At 34.2% G+C, this 24,867-nt stretch overlaps 1 protein-coding gene across 2 annotated transcripts in view; it reads left to right on the top strand.

Moving 5' to 3' along the window:
* The window catches only part of dtr (defective transmitter release), a 118,716-nt gene that overhangs the window by 22,335 nt on the left and 71,514 nt on the right, over positions 1–24,867 (top strand). The window contains exons 1-2 of one of the 2 annotated variants that reach the window (XM_035372346.2): positions 5,742–5,902; positions 13,915–14,136. Coding sequence is in view for 1 of the 2 variants with exons in the window: in XM_035372345.2 (XP_035228236.1) it covers positions 13,915–14,136 (222 nt within the window). In the remaining variant the exon portion in view is untranslated. Of the gene's footprint in view, positions 1–5,741; positions 5,903–13,914; positions 14,137–24,867 lie in introns of those variants that run through there. The other variant, XM_035372345.2, reaches the window with a different exon arrangement.

Here is a 24,867-nt window from a genome sequence, read left to right as displayed (position 1 = left end):
AAAAGATATAGCTTATCAAGATTCTAACAGAGTTGGCCGCTTAACATTAATTAACGATGAAGCTAGTATCAAGGGCATAAAGTACGGCCGAGCGTAGTAATAGCTTAAGAGAGAGAGAGAGAGAGTAGCCTGAAAAGGCAAACTAGTCAGAATCACTGGCTCTTTAACGAAGTCAGTAGAAATAGTTACACAATTAAATACTTCTCCTTATTTGCATTCAAACGCGATTCTAAAAATACGTTCTGGTCGGAAGTTGTAAGCTTGAAAGAAAGTAAGTTGTAAGAGATAGGAAAGTAACTTTAACTCAAAATTTAACTGTTAGATGAATTAACATAATCTTTAGAATGTATATATTTTCTTTTTCTACAATATTTCAGTGTCCTAAGTATGCGAAAAGAATACATTTTTAAACACCATTTCATTCTGAACGAAATTAAATGCTATACTTTTCACAGAACAGTTTGCTCAGAAAGGTTGAATTTGAATGAAATATTTTCACAAGTTTTCGTTAATTACATTAGAAAAAAATTAAGGTATTTCGATTTTATTCGGTTAAGGATTACAAAAATTAAGATCAAAATTTATTGTATTACTAGAAAGCCCGGCGGTCATATGAAATGACCGCTATTCTAGATATTATAAATTGTAATTAAAATGTTTTGTGTACTGTTAATTCAAACTGATTTACCCAGGGCAGGCGGCGAGGACGCCCCTTTGCTTACTGTCCCACGTTGTTTCCCCGTTCTACTTGCTTAATTGCTTGAAGTAGAGTGCAATGAAGAAAACCACTGGCAGTACATTTCTTAATAGCCACCGCTAGCTCAATAAATAAAGGTGATTTAAATAATAAAATGTTAATTCACATGTCATAGATCTCTTTGTGCACATCATTTCTTGTGTAGATCTTTCCATCATTTTTAAGCTCCCATTGCAGAGGACCATCCATTATTTTTAATTTTACGTCCGTGCTTTCACGAACTCTTGAAAAGGCAACATAAAATTGACGGTGTCCAAATGCAGGCTAAGGTGAAAAAATGCCAACACGCTTAAGCGTTTGGCCCTGAGACTTATTGATGGTCATAGCAAAAGCAAGTTTTACAGGAAATTGTCTACGTCTCAATCGAAAAGGCAATCCTGAGCCGTGGCAACTTCACCTCATTGGCTAGCAACCTAATACTATATAGTATGCCAAATATCGGCGACAAACAGACACTTATGCCGCATATATATATATGGGGTGAAGTAACATCATCTCCTCCGAAACGGTTGGTTCCCGGGCTTAGCGAAGCACACCGTTGGTTACCGCAGGTCCGTGACTCGCCATTTTCACTATTCGCGTCTTCGTGGGACTTTAATTAGCGAGATATTAATTAAAAACTAATTTTTCCCTACATTTTCCATTTTCTTTCTTGGGTTTTCCCTATTAGAGGGATTTGGCTACGTAACAAATTCTTTTTTTCGAATATCTACGGAACGGCGCCGAACTGAAATTCGAGACGCGTATCCTCGGATTCCAAAAATTTCTCCGAATCCATCGATACCGTTCTCATCCTCGTACGACTTTAATCGGCCGAGATATTAATTAATAACTGCGGAAACGTTAATTTCCGCGCTCATTTTTCCGAGTGGCAACAATAAACTATCGGCGACGCACACTTAAGCCGCTTATATATATTGTTACGTTATTTTCTTCCTTCAGGTTCGTACGGGGTTCGTGTGGATTTGAAGTGAGTAACGACGTTAATTGATGAAGTATCGAAACACACTTTATTTAGACAATATTGTCAGGACAGCTCCAAAACACGTTTTACAGTCGTCGATGAACTACTATAAACACGCTGACACGATCAGCGACACAGCCTTCAGGTTATCAGGCTATCACGGTGGAGACAGCTTCCTGCAAAGCAGCCGACTCTGCTTTCCGGAGTACAGCTCCCGACTCTGCTTGGTCGTTCTCGGAACTCCACGTACTCTCGAGACTCTCCACGCTACAACTCGCGATGCACTCGACGACACACGAGCACAGCTCCTGACTCTTCGGTTCAGTCTTCCCCGGAGCTCAACGCGCTCTCTCGACGATGCACTAACCGCGATACACTAACAGACTGCTTCAGTGGACTCGACGACCCACTCGGCACTCGCTGCCCGGCTGTCAACTCGATCGAATCCGCAGGGATTGACTCGCTAGACGAGGCTCACACACTCTCGATGAGAGACACACTCTCGATGAAGCACACTTTCTGACTGCGGACCAGCAGGGCTTATATAGCTTTCGGCTTGTGTTCGGGAACATTCTGGACTAAACCGGTAAGAATTCGTTCCAGAAGGTTCTCCAATTGTCCATGGTATATCGCCAATAATGTCGCCAAACGACCGATTTCTCGCCAAATGTGGCAACCCTAAAACTGCTTTGCGGAGAAGCCATCTTACCGCGCTTGTACATTTCGTAACAATATAAAGATTAAAATTATGCATTATTTCTTTTCTATTTATAGAGCTTCTTCCTAAAATACTTTCTCAAATATGACATGATTTTTTAGCTTCTGAGGCATCTTTTAAATCGAAAAATCTAAGCCAATTTATAATTAATGCTCTATTCGATCCATTTCAAATTAGGGCACCTTTTATTTTAATAGCGAAATACGTTAAATATTGGTGCTCATTTCCTTATACATAACTTTCTCTGAATATTTCTGAAAGGGAAGAAAAAAGGATTTTTTAAAAATATTATTTAAAACTTCTGAGTTATTATAAAATGTAACAGAGTAATTCTTTTAATTATACTTATAAGACATTTTTTATCTTTCATTTCAACAATACATATTCTAAAACTCTTCTTTAATACTTTCTTAAGTACGCATCTCATAGAATTTTCTATACAATACCTTTTAACAGATTGCTTTCCAGTACGAACAATTCTTGCTTAAATAGTTTTATAAACGTATTTGTCAACAGGATTTCAATTTATGTTTATAGTTCGATGTTAAGGTTATTATATATTTAGATAACATTTATAATCATTATAAATTTAGATGCATTTAATAATTAGATTTCTTCACAGTAACTTTCACAGGAGTTTATGAATGAATAATTCCTTCATTTTAAATACATTTATGAATAATTTAATAAATATTTACGTATTTGTTAAAGGCAGATACATGCTTTTTGAAAGCATATGTATAAATACTCATACGTATTTCATATTTTTCATTTTCATCACGTACAAATCTTTAATTTCTGTGCATTCACTATATTTTTCGAGTAAAGTAATTTACAATAATTTAGCATGTACCCGAAATTTTTACATAAGAAACATATAAAAATGTATAAATATAATTTGAATGAAAATTACATGCATTATTTTTAATACCCATTCAAAGGTCAGTTTTTCTTCGAAATGCCTTCACGACGGCATCTCTCCCTTTAGGCAAGATAGCCCTTGCATGCCTTACTCTATTTAATAAAAACTTTATCTGATTTATGTGCCTAATTAAAATATTTTAACATGCATACTTTTATATTTACATTTACTCATCAAGTTTCAAACTTTTGATTGACTTAAAACACGTTTTAGGATACATTCATTGTCAAATTCAAATCAATTTGGCAGAGCAGTCAATACCTGTTTTAGCACCCAGTTTAATACATTTGTCTAATAATATAATAGATAATAACTATTCGTTTCACATTTAAACATTAACCGCACTGTTATCAGATGGCAATCTTGATTGCCTTACTCTGCATAATATTGCTTCATTTGCCGCAAATGTATCCATCTTCTGTTCCACACAGTTGTGTAAAACTGTACATTATTTTACACAAATAAAGGAAAAGTTAACTTATATCACGTGGCATATCTTGTGTGACTATTTATTAATTTTGACGAGGATTGCAGTATTTAGTGGTAGTTTTATTTTTAATTAAGACAAATAAGTAAAACGTGTAAACCCAAAGTGATTACTTTTCAGTTATAAAAATATAATGATGAGTTTAAAATGAGCATCTATAAAGCTTCTCCTCTAAAAATTTTTAAAAAGCACATGTTACAATAATATATGGATAACAAAAAATTTTTTTTTTATTTAAGACATTTTGGCGTTTGGAACATAAAATAAAAGTAGCTAATACTCTATCACGGGTATCGAAAGATGCATACAATTTTAAAGGCACAGTAAGGTATTTTTCATTCTTTAAGCATAACATTTTTGCTAAAATCTATATTTTTATAGTTCAACAGCTTAGAATTTTATAAAGCAAATTGATAATAAAAATTGCTGTTGTTATGCATCGAAAAATAACCAAGATGTGGTTTTTGCGTAAGTGTCATTAAACTATACAAATTAGCTATTATCCATTACACAAGGAATGTTTCTTTTATGCGGAAGTGTAACGTTTTTCGATTTGTATGGAACTGTCGTGTGTCGAGATGCTATCAAAGCGCTGTCAAGGGAGTTTCTGAATGTAAATAAAAAACACCCCATCTGGAGACCAAAAGTTCCGAGCAGTGCTTCACTTGTAGTGCGGAGTTGGCCTTCCTTTCTTACCTTCATGGTAGAAATCCAGGAGAATCAGGTCAGGAGATTGCAGGGCTATGCGACTGCTCTGCACCATACAGGTAATGCATATTGGCCAGTTCTGAGTTAGTAAACTGATTCATTCTTCTCCCGCAACTTCATCGCCTGAAATGATCCCGCTTCCCATTCTCCCATAAGCCTGTGAACGTTGCCCTCTAACTGTCGTCGTTCGCATTTTCAATCACTAGTTCTTGTGTAAATCTTGTTTGTTATGGTACGACAGACCAGTATGTTAAGTGTTAAGTTTGGCAACGGTCTTTTGAGACATCCTGTATATGTATGCATGTTTGTCGCACTACGAAAAATGATGGCACCTAGAACCACACAATTTTGAATACATGTAAACCTCTACCCGAATATGGGAAATTCGAAACGAGAATTTTGAAATTGTTTTTTGTTTATTCCATATTTCGTATGAATTTAATGAATTTTTGATTAAAAGCGATTTAAAAACGAGCAGTGGCAACATTGTCCGAAATAATACACTTTTATCTCCAGCGTGTCAGACTTAATATTCCGCAAAATGCAACATATTTATCTTCAGTTTTAACCAACAAACTCTGCATTTTTCAAGCATCATGTTGGCCACTGCCTAAATCTTCCACGCAACTAGCCATTCAATAAAGTGTTAAGATATTTAATTCTCAGAATTAATAATCTATGTGTTATTGTTTAACAAACCAAGCGATTGAAAAGAAATAAACATAGCTCTTAAGAGTGCTTTTTCCATTTTTAATATGATTGATTTAATTAAGTATGCATTTAAATGAGATGTCTAATTGAAAAGTATTAAATATTTTTGTGAAATAATACTAGTAAAACTTTTTCTAAAATTACAGATTTTTTACTCTTGTATGATAACTAGTTTAGGCGGTTGGGCCTCACAAATGGTTAATTAAAGAAATGAAGGTAAGCCTGTATTTCTGTACGGCCAAAATGAAACGTATCATAACCTTTTTTTCGGTCAACTGTAATGCTGCCTGCATCCTAAATAGAGAAGGAAGGGGTAAAATCGCTTAGCAAATGGTTTAACATATTTCACATAGCAAAAATACAGCTGGCGTTATTGTTCATTGTAAAGAGGAGATGTGATAGATGAATAAGAGTGACGTGAGAGCCTGAATTTATTGAGTCAGTTATATGAAATATCACAAAGAATATTATGCGTGCCTCTTATTTCAAGAAAGGATATAACAGGCGATTTAAAGTTTTATATGAAAACAGACACAGGAGGAAAATGAAGAATATCAATTTATAGATTAACAATGTAACCAGAAATGGATTTCAAAGAACAACACGTGTCAGCGGGAAGAAAAACGCTGGGAAAGGTGATATTGAGTATTTATTTTATGCTTTATACATCAAAAATATATTTATATTTTGTATAGTTTCGGACACTTATGTTTTCCAGTTTTATTCGCAAAAACTAGTCACTAAATATTATTTCCTTCCAGAATTTCCTTTCTTAAATCCTTACGTTACTGATCTTTATTTTTGAAACCTGCATATTTTGAAAAAAGTTGTCAAAGCGTTTTTGGTGAAAAAATAATGTATTCAAAACGTTCTATAAATGAACTCTGATACAGTGACGGACATAGGTGAAGGAATATTTTGTATTTTCTAAAAAAATGGGGAAAAATCGTAAATTTTATTATTTTTATCAAAACATGTATCCTTTATATAATCTCTGGAATATTATAAAGATATCTACAAAATATTCAGTTTAAATTGAAATTAATGAACTTACAAAAACAAATAGAAGACAAAATGAAGACTAAAAAGGAAAGTACAGTGATGAGAATGTAAGAATAAAATGTCAATAATTTTGCGGTAAATCCTATGTTTTCTATAACAGCCTTGAACTTATTTGGCATGGAATTCACCAATGTTTTTGTTGTCCCATTCTTCTGGAAGAAATATTTTCATTTGGCCCACGTTCAGTATATCAATACCTTGTTGCCAAGTTCTTTCAAGTCACAGGACTGAGATGGATGATTCTAAGTCTGGGGTTGTATGAAGGGGCAACCACAGACGAAAACAGTATATGCGGTATGATTGGAATCAATGTCCTGCTGGTAATAAAATTCATTGCATAAATAAAGCTTGCTGGTTCTTTGTTGAAGATTATATTTAAGTATATTGAAATAGGCATGCCGATACATTGTGCCATCAATGTACTCAAAATTGCTGATACTTACACCCGACATGCAGCACTATAACCATCACAACTTTGCTCCGTATTTTACTATTGCTCGAACATGTTTTTCTTTCCTCGAAGCTCAATTTTCGATTGTCTCCAAACTAAATTCCTTTCATTGCAACGAATTAACCAGAATTTTAATTTTATCGGAAAACAGTGCATTCGACCAAAATAGACTGAGTATTTCTTTTCTTCAGATTAATTTTGCTCATATGGGGTTTTGTTACGTGTGTGTCATATATGGTTACTGTTTTTTAGGATCACTTCTACGGAAGATTTATATGATAGGAAGAGTTATAAGACTGCTCGGGAGATCATGAAAATTATTTATTCAAATAGAGAAAGAATTGGAATTGTGGTTTGAGTTCAACTTTTGACTGCTTGTGTTTTTTGTTTGCTTTATTTTGTTTATACTTGAGGTCGTACTAACCCCTTATTTACTTGTTAGTTTTATTTTATCTCGTCATGCGACGTCTTACTGGTTTTTATAGCTTTGTAACCTTGATTTACTATTTTATTTTTATGTTCAATTAGTTTGTCTGTTTTTGTGTGTAGTGTGATGTGGGCGCAGCCAATTTGGGTCATAAGACGAGCGAGACGGACCGGACTGCGCTCTAAATAATGTTGTTTGAAAAATTAATGAAAATTTATTTTCTTCGTAAAATAATTCATTTGACAAAATGGACTAAATACTCCTTTTGTTTCGATTAGTTTTGCTGAAATTTCGTTTCCCGTTACCTTCTGATATATGGCTACTGTTGCATGAACATGTTTTTTTTTTTTTTTTTTTCCTCCCTCGAAGCTCAGTTTTCGGTAGCCTCCAAACTAAACTCCTTCCATTGCAACGAATTAAGGAAAATTAACTTTCATCTGAGAACAATGCATTCGACCAAAATGTTTTCTATTGGCTACTTGGTCTGGTTAGATTCCTAACCTGACCAATGAAGAATTCAGCGGATATTTTGGGATGAACTTCCTTGAGTGTTGTTATGATAGCAATTGAAGAAATTTTTGGATTTACTTTAATAATATTGACAAATTTTCTCTACGACTCAGCACTTTTGGGCGGCCATTTAATATAATCAGAATAAATTACGGAAAGAAACGGGTGAAATAGTGCATAGGAGAGTAATGAGAGTAAGAACTGTGATAACAAATTTCATATTGGTACTGTGGAAGTGCATTTATTACTGTGCATAAGATATGTCTATTCAATCTTTAAACGACGACATACCACAGACACCACACTCACACTCTATGCAGATGACACTGCGATTTTTTCACAAAGTGCATCTTTTAGCTCAGTCATTACAACACTACAAAACCACATTCATGCACTGGAATCCTGGCTAATGGCCTGGAAGATACAAATTAATGTACAAAAATCGGATGCCATCCTGTTCACCAGAAGAAAAAAGGGCATCAACATGGATGTTCAGCTCCAAATGTTTGGAGAATCAATTCCCTGGACTAAGCATACCCACTACCTTGGCGTTATTTTAGATGACTAACTCACATGGACCCCACACATTACACATATTATCTCTAAGTTTCGAGTACGTAAAAGTACACTATGCCCCTTAATTGCTCGGAACTCGGCGTTATCTCTAGAATGCAACTTGCTAATCTATAAGACCATTTTGCGGCCCGTGCTTACTTATGCCTGCCCTGTTTGGGGATATGCCTGCCCTACGGCTATTAAAAAGATTCAAGTGTTACAAAATGTTGTTCTCCGTGAAGTGGCTAAAGGCCGCTGGTTCATAAGAAACACGGCCATACACCGTGAGCTCAAAGTCTCTGAAATTCAAGTGTATTTTGCCGAATTGGCAAAAAAAAAAAAAAAAAAAAAAAAAAAAAAAAAAAATTATGATACCATTAGCAATGTGCATAATCCCACTATCCCTATTCTTTACTATGACCCTGTCAGCAATGTGAATAAGAAACGGCCTCGTGCGGTGCTCAGGCACCTCCCTTAAATTTTGTAAATAGTGTATATATTTACTTAAAAAAAAAACTTAAAATATGCCAAAAGTTTTTTTAAAAAAATTCTTTACTCTTATTTTTTGTATTGTGCATTTATTTTGTGTACCTATATTATCTGTTGTACTCATGTGTTTATGTTTATAATACATGTTAACTGTGAGGCACTGATTTTGGTGATAAAAGGCATTTCTTTTGCGCACTTAATTTGCACATCACTTCATTTCCAAGCGTCTCGACCGGCTTAGCTATTGGATTCGTTCGGCTACAAAGACTGTTTCAGATTTTGCTTCACATCTTTACTGAACTCTTATGTGATTTTTATTGTCGCTCATTCTCGAGTACTTTTGTGGACCGTGTTTAAAAAAATTTTGAACTTTCATGTGTTTGAAAATCGGCTACAATGTTATTCACGGGATAGCGCTCTGCGCGGCAACCTGCATTGCAAGACGACGTCTTGCCTGAGCCGACTGTTATCATGATTGCAGCCCTGGGACAGGACATCTGCCAGATCATATAAGACTTTCTCTCGTTCAGCTGTCTCTTTCCCATTTCACTACTTATTTAGTCTTTTTATTTACGAATTTTTTACTTATGTACTTTATATTGCACTATTTATTTATTGTATTACTTTCATGCTTTATGTTCTCTGTTATATTTACATGCATTACAATATGTGTCTTGCACCCTCTGTTCCCAAATCTGTAGCCATTGTACAGCCACCTAGTCCCTGTAAGGCCATGTTTCTCACACAACTCCTTTAATTCTTCGATAAGCGCTGGTTAGTGGAGGATGAGGGGTATGCACCTGCTTACCTCTGGTAGACGCCAGGTGCCCCAGTTCTCGTCACCTGTCAGCTGTCTTAATTTTTTGGTATTCTAAAGACTTCAATTTTAGTGTTGCAATTTTTAAGTGTTTTTGAAATTTTCGTGGTGTAATTTTGAAGTTAATCTTTCGTTTTTGGCGAACAGCCTGATGTAAATGGATTGATAACCGAATAAACCCATAAGAAATAACTACAACAAAACACGAAAATGACGAGACGTTCAATAGTTCGTGGATACCCTTCCCCTAAAATTACATTTTGGCATGGATTCAGCTAATTTCTTAGGTGTAAAAATGTTCTGTTTTGTACTATTCCTCCGAAAAAATTGCTTTTAGTACAGCTTTCAAAGAACTGCTATGTTTCGCTATTCTTTCACCAGCTCATTCCATACATTAGATAGGATTTAATTCCGAAGAATATGGAAGAGTTTTGATAACTGAATAGTTGTATGATAACCGAAAGCGAACACTTAATGTTGTATGTTTAGGATCGCTGCCCTGATAAAACTACTGGAATGCATTTTGCACTCCAAGTTTTCTTGCAGGTGCTTCTGGATTTTTCACTTACATATATTAACATATATTAACATACTTACATATTATAACATATATTACATATATTAAGAATACTTACATATATTAACTGATTCATATTATTTCCAATAAACACTAAATTTCTCATTCTAAAAGCAGCGAAACGTCCATCATGCCTTCATTAGCCTGCTTAAGAGTAAGCAATGTCTTTTAGATTTAAATCTTTTCGGCTTTTGCTTCCTATGTCCATCGAAACCAAATACATTACATTTTCACTCGTCTGCAAATATAACGTTGTTCCAAAATACAGGGTAGTCAATAAAACAACTTCCCTTATATGCGAATCCCTAGCGACGTATCCGTTCAATCAATCGAAATGAAATTTCAGATATTGTATTTGAAAATATGCGCTCGAGCTTGTAATTATTTAAAGCAATAACGCTGTCACGGTTACGGTTACAGCGAAAATATTCAACTATACAAGCTGCTAGGGGTTCATATATCTCAGAAGTTTTACGCCAAGCATATTTCTTGTTCACAAAGAATTTCCTTCTTGCTGACCGTACATTGTAGCTATGCACCCCAGTGACATTTCAGAGTTAACTTTCATATCAAACTCTTCTCATAAATCCTCTGTATATATCGCAGAACTAATTTTTGAATCTTGTTTTGATTTTTCGTTTTGCAAATCTCGATTACTTTGTGTTCCTTGGAATGTTGTCCAGAATTCAATGCATTTTCAACAGTTTCATGCAATTTTCATCACTTTATAACATCAAATATAGTTAAATGCCAGGATGCGTCAGTGATGTTTTAAATACTTAAAATGCTTTTTCGTTTTTAAAATAATGAACAGTTAAATTTCGAACAGAACTTGTTGTTAGTTATGCCAGTTTCACTTCAGATATGAAACTGTTAATATATTTTGTGAACAAGTAAAAATTTCGAAACGGTGATTACAATTCCTATGATGCATTTTCTCAGCAAACTTTGCAAATTATTATGCGAGTTATGTATTAACACTTTTTAAATAAACTCTTTTATCACAAGGGATATTTCGAAATAAGTGAGGCTTATTATAAACTAGAGAAAATATTTTTTAAAAAAAAGTAAAAAAAAAAAAAAAAAAAAAGGAGGCTTTGTTTTAATATTCAGTACAAGATCTAGAGAAATAAATTTCAAAAATACATATGTCAGAAAAAAATGTGAGCCACTGTATATTTTTACTTCTTTGAGCGAAGTAAAGAAGACTTGTGATCGCGAAAAATTTCGGGCATCATGTTTCAGCGGTTTGGACTGGCAAAGGACCCGACAGCTATTTGCTTAAGGGAAGGAACGTCTTCGTGGAGGAATTTCTAAGGGAACTGCCTCGCATACACTTTTAACATGGAGAAAGCCACGATAGCATCCATGCAGCCAGCCAAATTCGCCAAAATTCGAACTCTGAGCCGAAATACCAGAGTTCGCGGAATTTATCGCTCGGCCGCTAGGGGCCTATATTTCAGCGAAAATATTCATTTGACCTACCTCAAATCCATTCTGACTTTTTTTTTTGGCTTAACGTCTGTACGTACGGACAGAATAAAAGAGTTCTTTTTCCCTACACGATCTGGATTTTAAATAGATTCAAAATAGGTGTGCTGTATTTAATTATGGCAAAGCACACTAGGGCTATCTGCCTAAGGGGAGGTATGCCTTCGTGGAGGACTTTCTAAGGGAAACTGGATTGTATACACTAGATTCAAAATAGATTTTTTGTTTTGTTTTGTTTTGTTATAAAGTTAGCTGTGCACCTTTCTTTTTTATTAAGATCGGAAGTACCAAAAATATACCCACCTTCCCCACTCAACGTTTATTTTCGCAATCGTTGGTCATAGTCATTTACTTCTAATTACAAAAGTGTTTTAAATGACAGAAATATTCATGTTTGGGCAACGTCAAATTAAAAATAATAATAATAATTTTGTACAAATAACGAAATCTAACATTTAGTGAGGTGTCTCAGTTCCTATAATTATATTTGCCGAAGTTCTATACTTATCATGAAGATATAAAAATCTGATGTGAGCACAACATGGCATCCTTGTATTATACACATCTTTTACTACATTTCATTTAAACTTGCTTCCTGGAATTTTATTAGGGATATATTTCTCATTCAATTAATTCAGTTCTCACTTAGCGGCCAGGAAAAAATGCATAAAAACGCAAAACATCTTTATTAAAAATTATAAAATACAGAAAAACTTAAAACATCAAATAGAGTTAAAAACCATTAAAAAATAATTTTTTCAATTAAAATTAGAGTTTAAATTAATTAAAATTAGGCGGAAAGACAGATTTTTAGATGCACAAAACTTTTGGCCCCACGCGGTAAAAGAACTGAAGTTGGTGCAGAAACGGACTTAATTCACTATGGTACTAAGTTTCAAATGTAAACAAATGGCAGCGTCATTAGGCTTACTGGAACTTAAACAATATTTTAATTCTTCATAATTCTATAACTATTGTATGTAGATTAACTAAAGGCATAAAAACCTTAACTGGAACATAAGAACAATATAATGTAATCGCTTTTAAAGCAAAAAGTGCACAATTTACCAACATATAAGAATAAAAAACTTAGCTCACCGAGCAGGGTAACAGAGTGGGTATATGTAATTGACTATTATGATAGCTGTAACCGTAATTCTACTCTTTTTGCTTGCCGGAAATTGTTAAAACTGTCTCGTGCGGCCAGTTTAAAAAGCTATAAAAGCCTGAGAGAAACATCTCAACTCAATTGATAGAGAATTGTTCATTGTAGCGAATTCACGTTGAGATCGGATAAGATTTCTCTGCGATTTGGATTGCGTTCTATTTAATGTTTAATAGTTTAAAATATAACTGCTGCGTGTAAAATATAACTACTGCGTGTAAAATATAACTACTGCGTGATATTGGGATAGCGGACGAATATCTTTTACGGAAAACCCAACGTTTTGATGTTATATTTCTTGTGGTAAGAATAAATTTAGTTAACTTTTTATCGGACTTGTGCATTCAATCTATTACGAAACCCTACGCACGCAACAATACTTATATACTTTTGGTACAGCTAATTGCAACCAAAAAGGGAGGTGCTCATGTACATATTATAAAAGTCCTACATATAAATTTTAAATGTTCCGGGTTAATCGTTTTCTGAAATGCGAGTTACATGCATTTTGTGCATACGTACGTACAGACGTCACGAAATATTTTTTCTGAATACATTTTTAATGCATTTCATAATCCGTTTTGGGAAAAAGAGACCTTTGTTCTGTCCGTACGTAAAGATGTAACGCAAAAACATAAAATCGAATCGAGAGCAGTCAAAATAGATATTTTCATTGAAATACAATACCCGAAATTTTTCGCGTTTACTTTATTTCGTACAAGGAAGTAAAAATAGAAGTTTGACTTCCATATAACAAAAAGTGGAATGTATATTTAATTTCAAAATTTGCAATTTGCCTTGAGGGATCGATTGATTAAGTTAGAATGATTCATGGAAATAAGTTTAAATGAAGTGCAGCAAAAAGTAAATATAATTTAAATAAGCAGTACAAGGCAGTCTTGTGGTGTCCACATCAGAATTTTATTGTTTAGTGTTATTCCCTTAAACGAGGATTTTAACAAAGAAAAAATCATTAGTTAAATTTCCTTCTAATATTTTTGAGACGTGAAACATAATAAAAATTTCATTTTATTTATATTTACAATTTTAATATGTAAGTATATTTATTATTTTTTGTTATAAATCTATTTTATTTTTCTTAGGCTTAACAAAAATCGAAAACCTGGAAGATTACACTGGATTAAAGAGCATTTGGTTGGAAAATAATGGAATAAGAAAAATTGAGAACTTGCACGCTCAGAAAGAGCTGCGATGTCTCTATCTGCAGCAGAATCTTCTGTCGACTATCGAAAACTTAGAAAGTTTACATAGATTGGACACCATTAATCTCAGCAAGAATAGCATTACCACAATTAGCAATCTCAGTAAGTTCAGAAAGCTAGTTTCTCCATATTTTGTTATTAAACTCTGTGTACATTTTACGAAGGCTGTGTTATTTCAGAGAGCAATCGTATAAAAATTATTCGCAGTATTTTTCATACTCGCCGTTAATAATATTTAATCTGCGGGAAAATGAACAAAACATTTTTCACAGTAGCGTGTCAGTAATAAAGTAAACCTAGTACCAAGGGGCAAAGAAGACAAAGAATTTTCCTGATCTGTTGCATTCTTGAGGAAAATGAAACAAAATAAAATACATCAAATAGTATTAAATTTGGTGCGTTTTGCAGGATGAGTATCGTTATTGAGCTTTCATCGAGAGAATTGTCGGCTAGATCCTATGTCAATTCTGGTGTTGCATTTCGCAATCGAAGTTCACTCTTTACCAGTTTAACCAATGACTTCCCCGTACTTGCAAAGAAAACTAAAAGCGGAAATCAAAATTGGAAAACAAACCTACCGAAACAACTTCATTGTTTTCATATCCACGTTTGTAGTTATTTAACGTCCACTTTAATCTATAATATCACGTGGTAAGTACAATGTGTCATCCGTAAAACTTTGTGTTGCCATTCTGCAAAGCGTAAAATATTTATGTTTCTAAATTTAATCAGAAAACTCAGCGATATAAAAAGAAGTGTATTGCCAATCTTCAAAATGAAATATTGATTATAACTGACATGCCTATACCTGCGCCTTTCGAATGTAATCAACAAACTCAGTGGTTTAAAAAAAATGTATTGCCACTGCTAGAATCAAAATATTTTTATCTTCCACGCGGCAGTATGCTGTCGTTCAGCAAATCATGATATATTGAAGTTTTCTTTCAAATTTATTCTGTTATTAATTCATGAACTAAGCGATTTAAAATTAATAAAATTAGATTCATGTCAGTTATTATCAATTACTAACTGGACCACTGAAATAGCAAAAACTGGATTCATTAAAATCATCTATATATGTAAATAAAATGTTTGTTTGTCTGCTTGCACGCATGTAATTTATAAAATCTACTATTTTATTGCTCTCCTGATGAAATTTTGCACACTCGATCTTCAAAAAGAGCAGAAGCTCATTTTCTACATAAGATTCTGAAAAACCACCCCCACTGTGTACATACTGGGGATGTTTGTATTAGAATGTTGCGCTCGCGTCATTCACATTCATAACGATTTGTTGCTTACCCGCTATCAGTAGAAGTCATACATTCTAAGCAAGAAATTTAAAATTATTTTATACAATAAAAAAAAAAAAAAAAAAATCTGAAATGTTTCAGATTTTAAATTACGTCCAAAGGGGCGTTTTTTAACGTTTTGAGTGTTACCTTTATTTATTAAATATCATGTTCTTTGCACTTAAACCATAAAATTCAGTTCAAGAGCAATATCGCAAAATAATGTTAAATTAAGCATATCTTTAGAATTTCCGATATACACAGTCTCGCGAGCTGGAGATAAAAGTTTTTTTTTTTTTTTTTTTTTTTTATATATATATATATATAACGTTGCCATTTCTCGCTTTTAAAGCATTGAGTTTGTAAATCAAAAATTCGTTAAAGTTTTACAAAATATAAAATCTATAATAAAACAAATTCCAGATTTGGGATTTCAGATGCCCATATTCGCAGTAGGATTTCGTCATTCAAAATTCGATGGCTCTATGTACCATTGTTTTATCACAATGCGAGAAATAGACAATCATTTATGCAGATTTTTCATTATTTAATTTCTTCAAATATAATGCAGGACTCTAACATTTTGTGGCAACAGTTTGAAAAGTGAACCGACGTTTATGAGTCCGACGCAAAATCGCAAAACGAAAACAATAGTCCTTCAGGGACAAAGCCCCTTTGGACTAATAATAATAATAATAAATATCATTGTGTCTACACAGTTTCAACTTTGAAAGCATGTCGCTGTTGTTGCGTTTCCACTATCAGCTCTTGATGAAACCGTTAGATGACATCGTGTTCGTTTGCTCCTTAGAACAGCATAGAACCCTTAAAGCAAAATTTAAATACGCTGTGTTTGAGTTTTCCGCGTAAATTTGGAAAACGGTGAAAAAATCGGCCAAAATGAAAGATTTTTTTTTAAACATCATTTCCCGAAAGATTTAAAAAAAAAAAAAAAAAATCTGAAATGTTTCAGATTTTAAATTACGTCCAAAGGGGCGTTTTTTAACATTTTGTGTGTTACCTTTCTTTATTAAATATCATGTTCCTCGCACTTAAACCATAAGATCCAGTGCAACAGCAATATCGCAAAATAGTTTTAAAACGAGCATATCTTTAGAATTTCCGATACAGAGACTCACGCGCTGGAGATAAAAATGTTTTTTCTGCACAACGTTGCCATTGCTCGCTTTGAAATCCTTGAGTTTGTAATTCAAAAATTCGTCAAAGTTTTAAAAAATAGGAAATCGATCATAAAACAAATTTCAAATTTCAAATTTGGTCTTCCACATGCTCATATTCGTTGGAGGATTACGTTATTCAAAATTCGATGACTCTATGTACCGTTGTTTTATCACAATACGAGAAATATACATACATTTATGCAGATTTTTCATTATTTAATTTCTTCAAATATAATGCAGGACTCTAACATTTTGTGGCAACAGTTTGAAAAGTGAACCGACATTTATGAGTCCGACGCAAAATGCCAAAACGAAACTAATAGTCCTTCGGGATTCAAATCCCTTTGGACTAAAAAAAAAAAAAAAAAAAACATAACCGTTCGATACTGTTATACAGCTTCATTCGGGCTTGTTAAAATGTTGCACAAATCATCTTGGAAGAAAAATAGGAGGAAAATCAACGTCTACTTGAGATTTTAAAAAAAGTACTCCTATCCTTCGGCACAAAGCCTCTTCGCTCCGCGTAAAGCTAGGGTAATGTCGAATAATTCAGCTAGGGTGCGTACTAAATTATAACGCAGTAGATGCAGCGTATCATAGGTGGGTTCTGCGCATGCCCGAATCGATGCAGCCACGAATTTCTTTAGCTCCTATTTAGCTTATTATTTCTTGGTAGACATATACTTTTTCTTTATGAAAGTGCGTTTATTGGACTGAATTTGTGTTCCACTTTAGGAAAATGGTATTTTTGCTGCATTACTTACTGTATTTTTCTTGTTTCGACTTAATTTACTCTCCAGCGTAGCCATGCATAATTTTAGACCTAACTCTGGACTGTTGTTTATACTTGAAAATGAACCGTGTTGCATCTTTTAATGACTTTCTGATTAAAACTACTGCCTCTGTGGATAATTTTATCCTAAACAATTTTAATGATTGTCGTGTGCCCTTTTATGGAATTTTTTGGTGTTTTACTGAATTTAAAAAACATCATTTTAATTATTTTTTATTTGCATTGATTTGTTAATTTAAAATTTAAATTGTATTTTAATTGCACTTGGTGCTTTGTATATTTGTGTCACTTGATAATGCTCTGGATTGCGTTCTATTTAACGTTTTAGTAGTTTAAAATATAACTACTGTTTATATTGCGTGATATAGAGATACTGTACGAATATCTTTAAGGAATAATCCAGCGTTTTCTTACACTCCTTGTGATTAGAATAAATTTTATTAACTTTTATCGGACTTGTGCAAACAATCTATTACGAACCCTAACGCACGCAACACTTTTTGGGATCAGGAGTGGGATTTGAATGCCAATAACAAGAGCGATGGAGGAGCAGCTAAGACAGCTGAGCCTTTGCTTCATTTCAAGAAAAAATGAAGGCTGCCCAATAATTCTTCAAAGGAGACATGAAAGCGTTTCAAGCAAAGATGGAAGCTGGTCAAGTACCTGTTAAAGGAGAGATGAAACTTTACAGAAATCTGTTGAAAAAGAAATGAAAGCAGGTCAAAAGGAAATGAAAAGAGAAATTACCTGCGTAATAGAAAACAAATTTGAGGCTATGGAAGGCAGAATAGACGCTGCTGAAAACAGAGTTGGCCACATTGAAGAAAGAGTTTCTTCTGTGAAAGAACAAATAGAAGGTAGAGTTTCTGCCGTCCAACAACAAATCGAACAACAAATTAATGACAGGGTTTCAGCAGTTGCGAAAGAAGTTGATACTTTGAATGTCTTAGCGACAGTAGGCAGCAATTCGGATCACTTCAAATTTTTACCCATGCTTTCTCGTCCCTCTCTGAAGCTATCCACGTATGATGGGATGACCTCCTTTACATGTATATAAGACACAATTTTTTATAGTTGCGGAGGTTACAGCCAAAAGCATCGCGGACAAAAACGTCGCGGAGAAAACAATGCAAGGCGAAAACGTCGTGATGCAAAACATCGTGGAAGAAAATAAAGCAAAGAGAAAAACATTGTGGTACAAAATATCGACGTCGAAAATAAAGCGGTTCAAAATTTTCGTAGTTGAAAAACATTGTCGTTGAAAATATCGTGATAAAAAATAAAGTACCTACAAATCATCGCATTCGCATAATGATTTGTGAGCGTAAGATGGAAAGAAGGATAATTTTTACTTTCATATTTTTATTAACTAATTAATTTATAAAAAAACTTATTAGTTAATAAAAAATAAAATAAAAAACAAAACAAGAAATTTAAACAAAGCAAGAAATAATTTTCCCTGTTAGAGTATCAGATTAACAAAAGGGAAAAATAATCTCATAATTAACTTAGCAATTTTTTTAATAGATAAGGGCATGCAGTTACTTATCTTCCTTTTTCTAAACTTTTTTAGATTACACCTTTCATGAAAAATTGACAGTAAAACTTTATAAAAAAATAATTTATTAATAATCTTTGCTAGCTAACTATGCCAGTTTAAAATTCTATTAAGTGCTATAAGTTGCATAAATTTTCTATGTTTAAATTTCCATTTTACATTTTCAGCAAATATTTATTAGTTAATAAAAATATGAAAGTAAAAAAATTGTCCTTCTTTCCATCTTGCTCTCACAAATCTTTATGCGAGTATCCTTTTACAGTAATTAAAGCCTGAAAAAACGCATGTCTGCGATGTTATCGTCATGCGATGATTTGTAGGTACTTTATGTTTTACCACGATATTTTCGACAACGATGTTCTTAAACTGCGAAGTTTTTGAATCGCTTTATTTTCGACCACGATGTATTAGAACTGCGATGGTTTCTCTTTGCTTTATTTTCTCCCATGATGTTTTGCACCACGACGTTTTCGCCTTGCGTTTTTCCTCCGCGACATTTTCGTCCGCGATATTTTTGCTGCGATGTTTTCGGCGTACACCGTGGCGGAAGTGAATGGATGGGATTTCCAAGCCTGTGATCTCGCCGCTTCTCTGAAAGCAGACGCAGCGGATATCCTTCAGTCTCTTCTCGAAAACAAAAGGCTAGATTTCGAAACACTGCCCGGTGCATTGGAGCTGCGCTGTGAGGAGAAGTGTTTAAAAGGCTACAGCAGGCTTCAATTAAAATCGCGTCAACCGAAGTCCACGGAAACGCTTCGGGAACTTGCTACGGATGTAGAAAGGCTATATCACCTCGTTTTTTGGAATGCTCGACAGAACCAAGAGAAATCCTGTCCTTGCAGTACTTCATCGACGGCATCCGGGGTCCTGAAATACAAAAAGCTCTACGAATAAAGGATGTCAAGGACATAAAAAGAACACATATCTTTGAGGGAAAATCCAGCGTTTTGTCATATTTCTTGTGATAAGAATAAATTTTATTAACTTTTTATCGACTTGTGCATTCAATCTATTACGAATCCGTACGTAGGCAACAATACTTTATGATAAAACTGTTTGTTATTTGACTTAACGACGCCATGAGTGTTTGCGATGATGATCACTTTGATTCTTTTGTAAATGAGTCTAAGAACATTGTAGCTTTGGCAAGGGAATTATTCAAAATTGTTGAAGAAATTAATCAAAGAAAGATTGCCACTTTATTGCAATATCAACTTTTAGAGAATTTAAAAATGATTCAAGAAATGGCATTTTCACAAAGTGTACATTTTGTGGAGGCAAACATTATACAATCGAAAGGGAATAAGATCACATGCATCCGAAAAGATACTGCTGAATTTAAGAATTCCATTGTAAATAAAACTGATGAAATGTGCAAAAGTAACTTCACCGACACTGATGAAAAAATTTCTTTGACTAATAAATTAAAAGGTTTGGACTAGACAGTTCTTAATCCCACGCTTGACGGAGTTGACACCTTCGACGAAATCAATAGTATGATTAGGCCGGATGATATAAAGGTCAATATTAAAAAATCTCTCAGACGTGAAAACGGTGACTTTCTCCTGAAATTCGGCAGCAGAGCCGAAGTTGAGAGGCTAGAAAATGCAATCGAGAATAAGGATATTTGCGAAAATGTATTGTCCCCAGACGTAGATAATTTATCAGAAACAAAACTATCATATACGGAATTGGAGAGTCGCTTGAGAACGACGAGTTGGAGAATACCCTGAAAGGAAATTGTGAGTGCAAAGGGGATTGTGTACGTCATCTGTTTGATATTCCCGTTCGTGGTTCAGAAAAAAGCACCTCATCCAAACTTCATAGTTAAATGTACTTGTTAAAAAGGGATCCTACAAGATCAGCGCCTAGCCATTGGCTGGCGCTCTTATTCTGCCGAACTTTTCTTTAAACCAAAACAGTGCAGCAAGTGTTTTGCTTATGGACATGTTGAAGAGTTCTGCAAAGCCCGACTTTTGTTGTTCGGTTTGCCCAGGGGATCATCTGGCGTCAGAATGTAAGAACAAAGATAAAGTTAGATGTACAAACTGTGCTTCCATGAATCAGAAACATAAAATTGATTTAGATTATAACCATAAAGCTTCTGATAAAGACTGCCCGACACTATTAAAAGAAATTGAATTTCTTAAGAAACGTTTGTATGCTGATTTCAAACTCTTTTCTTAACATTTTATCGTTTTTACTGTATTTATTTCTGAGATATTTTAATATTAACGGCCGAATTTTCAGTTTGTTTTTCATGTATTCTCATTTATATATCAGACTCTGTATTTGCTATTGCTGCTTTCATGCATCTACTTAGAATTAACTTAAACCACTGCGGTGGCTCCTGCCCAGCTCTCGCCGTTTAAAAAAATCGACGGTGTTTGCCGTGACCTGATATTGCTGCAGGAGCCCTATCTGATTGAAAATAAGTTTTCTTTCATTGAACACAAATGGAGAGTTGTGGCTTGCAGCTGAGGTAGATCTGCTATCGTGAATTACTACTGAACACATTAATTTCGTTGATCGTAATCCAACAAGATCGTGAGTATTACTGTTTTCTAGCAAAATATGAGTCTTGAAATAATTTCTGCCTATTTCTCTCCAGCGGAGGACATTGCTTCCCATATGTACAGATTAGAGAACATTTTTAACTAATATTCTATGTTTTTAATTTTTGGTGATTTTAACTCTAAACATTTTTGCTGGGGGCTGGTCTAAAAGATCCAAAAAAAGATTTTAGTCTTTGATTTTATCGTTGCCAATGATTTAATTCTTTTTAATGATTTTAATTCAATTCCCACTTTTTACTCATCTGTTGGATGTGGTTGGACTGATTTAGTCATAGGATCAAAAAATATAAATGCTAGCAATTGCAAATTAAAGATTTGTGAAGCAGAGTCGCTGAGCGACCATCCTTACATCTTATTTGAAATAAACCATTTTTGTCTTCATTATGGAAATAAATGTTATGTATCTAAAAATGTGCACAGAGTCGACAGTCTGTGCAACAGAAGGAAAAGAACTATTTATAAGCTCAGCGACAAATTAAGAATAACTCGTAATCATGAAGAACTACTTGAAATAATCGAAGAATTTAAACGGTAATTGCAATCGAGAATAGATAAAGAACTATTGGTTAAGAAGAAAGAGTGGACACCTGAACTAGAAAACCGTAAAAGATGCGTACGTGCTCTTAGTTCACATTACTCAGGTCTCGACGATGCAACAAGAACTGGGCATAGAATAATGTATAAAAACGAATTAGCAAAATACAAGTTATTGATCAAAAAATCCAAAAGAGAGAATAAGCTGAGCTATTTTATAAGTTTAATTGTCAGCAAATTCTCTTCTTTTATCAAATGGTTTTTTGGGGGCCGAGCGGTAAAGTCGCTGAACACTGGTAGTTCGGTCCGAGGTTCGAATCCCGCGAACGGACTGGCTGCATGGGCGTTTTCGTGGTTTTCCCCATGTGTAACGTGTATTCGAGCCAGTTTCCCTTAGAAAGTCCTCCACGAAGACATCCCTCCCTTTAGGCAGATACCCCTCGAGGCTTTGCTATAATCACATACACCTTAGAAACAAAATCCTCCACCCTTTTGAGTTTAATCTACTAGAATGTTATTTTGCCAAACGGCAGAGGCGTTTGGGGACATAGAGCAGGGGAGCTTGTCAGATTGAGACTTAAACTTTATAGCATACAGAGAGCTTAGGCTTTAGCAGTCATAAGATGCTTTAGGACAATTTCCACTGAGGCTGTGTTTGTCTCGGCCAGATAATTGCCCTTTTCAATTTCCTATGAATTTTTTCTGGATAAATTCTTATTACGTACCAACCGAACTGATTTTAAAATATATAATGATTATATTGCCACAAAATATATTTTTGAGCGTTTTAATATTCAATTATCGCACTCTTCTGAAAGAATTGGGTGTTTTTAAGAGAAATAGATTGCTAATTCCAGTGCATATGATGTATATACAGACGGATCTGGGATCGAGGGGAGGATTGGAGCAACATTTGTTGTATATTACTTTGGTGTCGAAATCGATTATATGAAATTTAGATTAAGCAACTGTAACTCTGTCTTTCAGGCAGAGTGCGAGGCTCTACATCAAGCCCTAATTTGGATTAAGAGATGTGTTGTTTTTCGAAATGTGATCAATATTTACACAGATTGTTTGTCGCTGCGTCAGTCTTTCTCCCGCCCAGACAATGCCAATCCTATTATCTTGAAAATCAAAAACTGTTTACAAACTTTGAATGGTTACTTAGATGTAAAACTGCATTGGATCAAAGCTCATATGGACCATATTGAAAACGAAAAGGCCGACTGTCTCGCCAAGGAAGCAGCCTCAGATACGGATCTCCCCTTTATTGAAATTTCAGGATCAAAGCAACTGGCCATTACACATATGAAGAAATTTTACATCGATAAATGAAAAATACGGTGGGAAAATTCACCAAAAATATAAAGTATAAATGAAAATTATCAGAATTACTAATAAAATGGCTATTCTTAACAAGATTGATTTAAACAAAATTCTCACTGGCCATGGGAGATTTACCTATTATTTTAAGACTCAACTTACAAAATAATGAACATTGTATTTTTTGCAATGCCATCGGAGACACGAAACATTTTGTGGAGGACTGCCCTGTCTTTGCTGATCAGAGCTGTATAAAATTGATAATACTTTATATGCTAGTAAATTTACATGATAGTAATTTTTCGCATAAGATGTCCTCAAACTTATCAATGCAAATCGAGGTGTTATTGGAATTGTGATCTGATGTTGTTTTCTGTATTAATTTCTGTTTGTATGTTGTTCCCTATTTGCATTTTTGAATTACCTTTTGGGGTCACTCTTTTTTTTCTGACCATGAGGCCACTCCGAGGCCAGGAGGGTCTGAGTGTACCTACTATCTTGTAGCGTATTGTAGGTATAAGATGCTGCAGAAATTTGGGAATGAGGGCAAAACTGACTGAGAGTGAAGAAGTGGTGTTGGGGCTCCCAGCCAATAAATACTCGCTATCTGGGAGTAAAGATGTGGTGGGGCGAATTTTATTCGAAAGGATGCCAATATACGTCGTTACTGGATTGTGTCTTTTGCGTTGAGCATAAGCTTTTGAGTGGTTAAAAAAAAAGCTCGCCGAGTATACAAAGGGTATTTCAGTTAGTTTTCATTTAATTTTCATCGTCTTGAAATAATAATGAAAAGACCCTCATTACATTTCAATGCTTGAGTTATCTGAATATTCAAAGAATCTAGATTTTGTACATAGAGGTAGAAATTAACTTAAGAGCAGCATTCATGTTATCGAATTACATTGTGATAATGAAACAGTAAGCCATACTAAAACGAAAATTTTGGCCTTTGCATGAAACATAAAAGGAATATAAATAGACTAGTGTACTCTCGATTATCTGGCTGCGGATCCGTGCAAGGTGATGACCATGCACCCACATTCAAAGTTATGCGTGAGGGTATGTAACAAACAAACATGAACATGTCAGAGCAAGCTCTAAAAAACGCTGAATTGCGTCTTTTAGTTTAGTTTTGAAGACTGCCTCTTACAATTCGTTCTGCATATGAAGGAACCGTTTCGGTTGATCACTGGGATTTAGTTTCGTATGTGTTTTCGTTCATATTTTCTTCTTAGTCGTTTTCAAACTGTAGTACTAAAAATTGAATTAAAAACACTGCAAGTACTAAGTGAAAGAAAATTATTTTAACATTAAAATATATTGTAAATGTTACAAGAACAGAAAACGCAATGAGTAATACAGAAAATAAAAGCGAAGAAGGTATTAACAATTAAATTAATCCCAAGACAGCAATGACTTCTGTTGAAATTCTATTGGAATTCCTTGACTAAAGGGGATTCAAATAAAATGATAAAATAGACACTTCGAAAAATACGCAGTGAAATTCGGTCAATATTTAAACGTTCTCAAAAACAAAATATAAAATGACATTTTTTTAAAGAAATAAGCACGTACA

Source organism: Stegodyphus dumicola, chromosome 9, assembly GCF_044657685.1.
Source record: "Stegodyphus dumicola isolate Sdum_Otavi_A_Nest chromosome 9, ASM4465768v1".
Taxonomy (NCBI): Eukaryota; Metazoa; Arthropoda; class Arachnida; order Araneae; family Eresidae; genus Stegodyphus; species Stegodyphus dumicola.
Note: the sequence above shows the minus strand (reverse complement) of the source record. Positions and strands in the feature narration are given on the sequence as shown.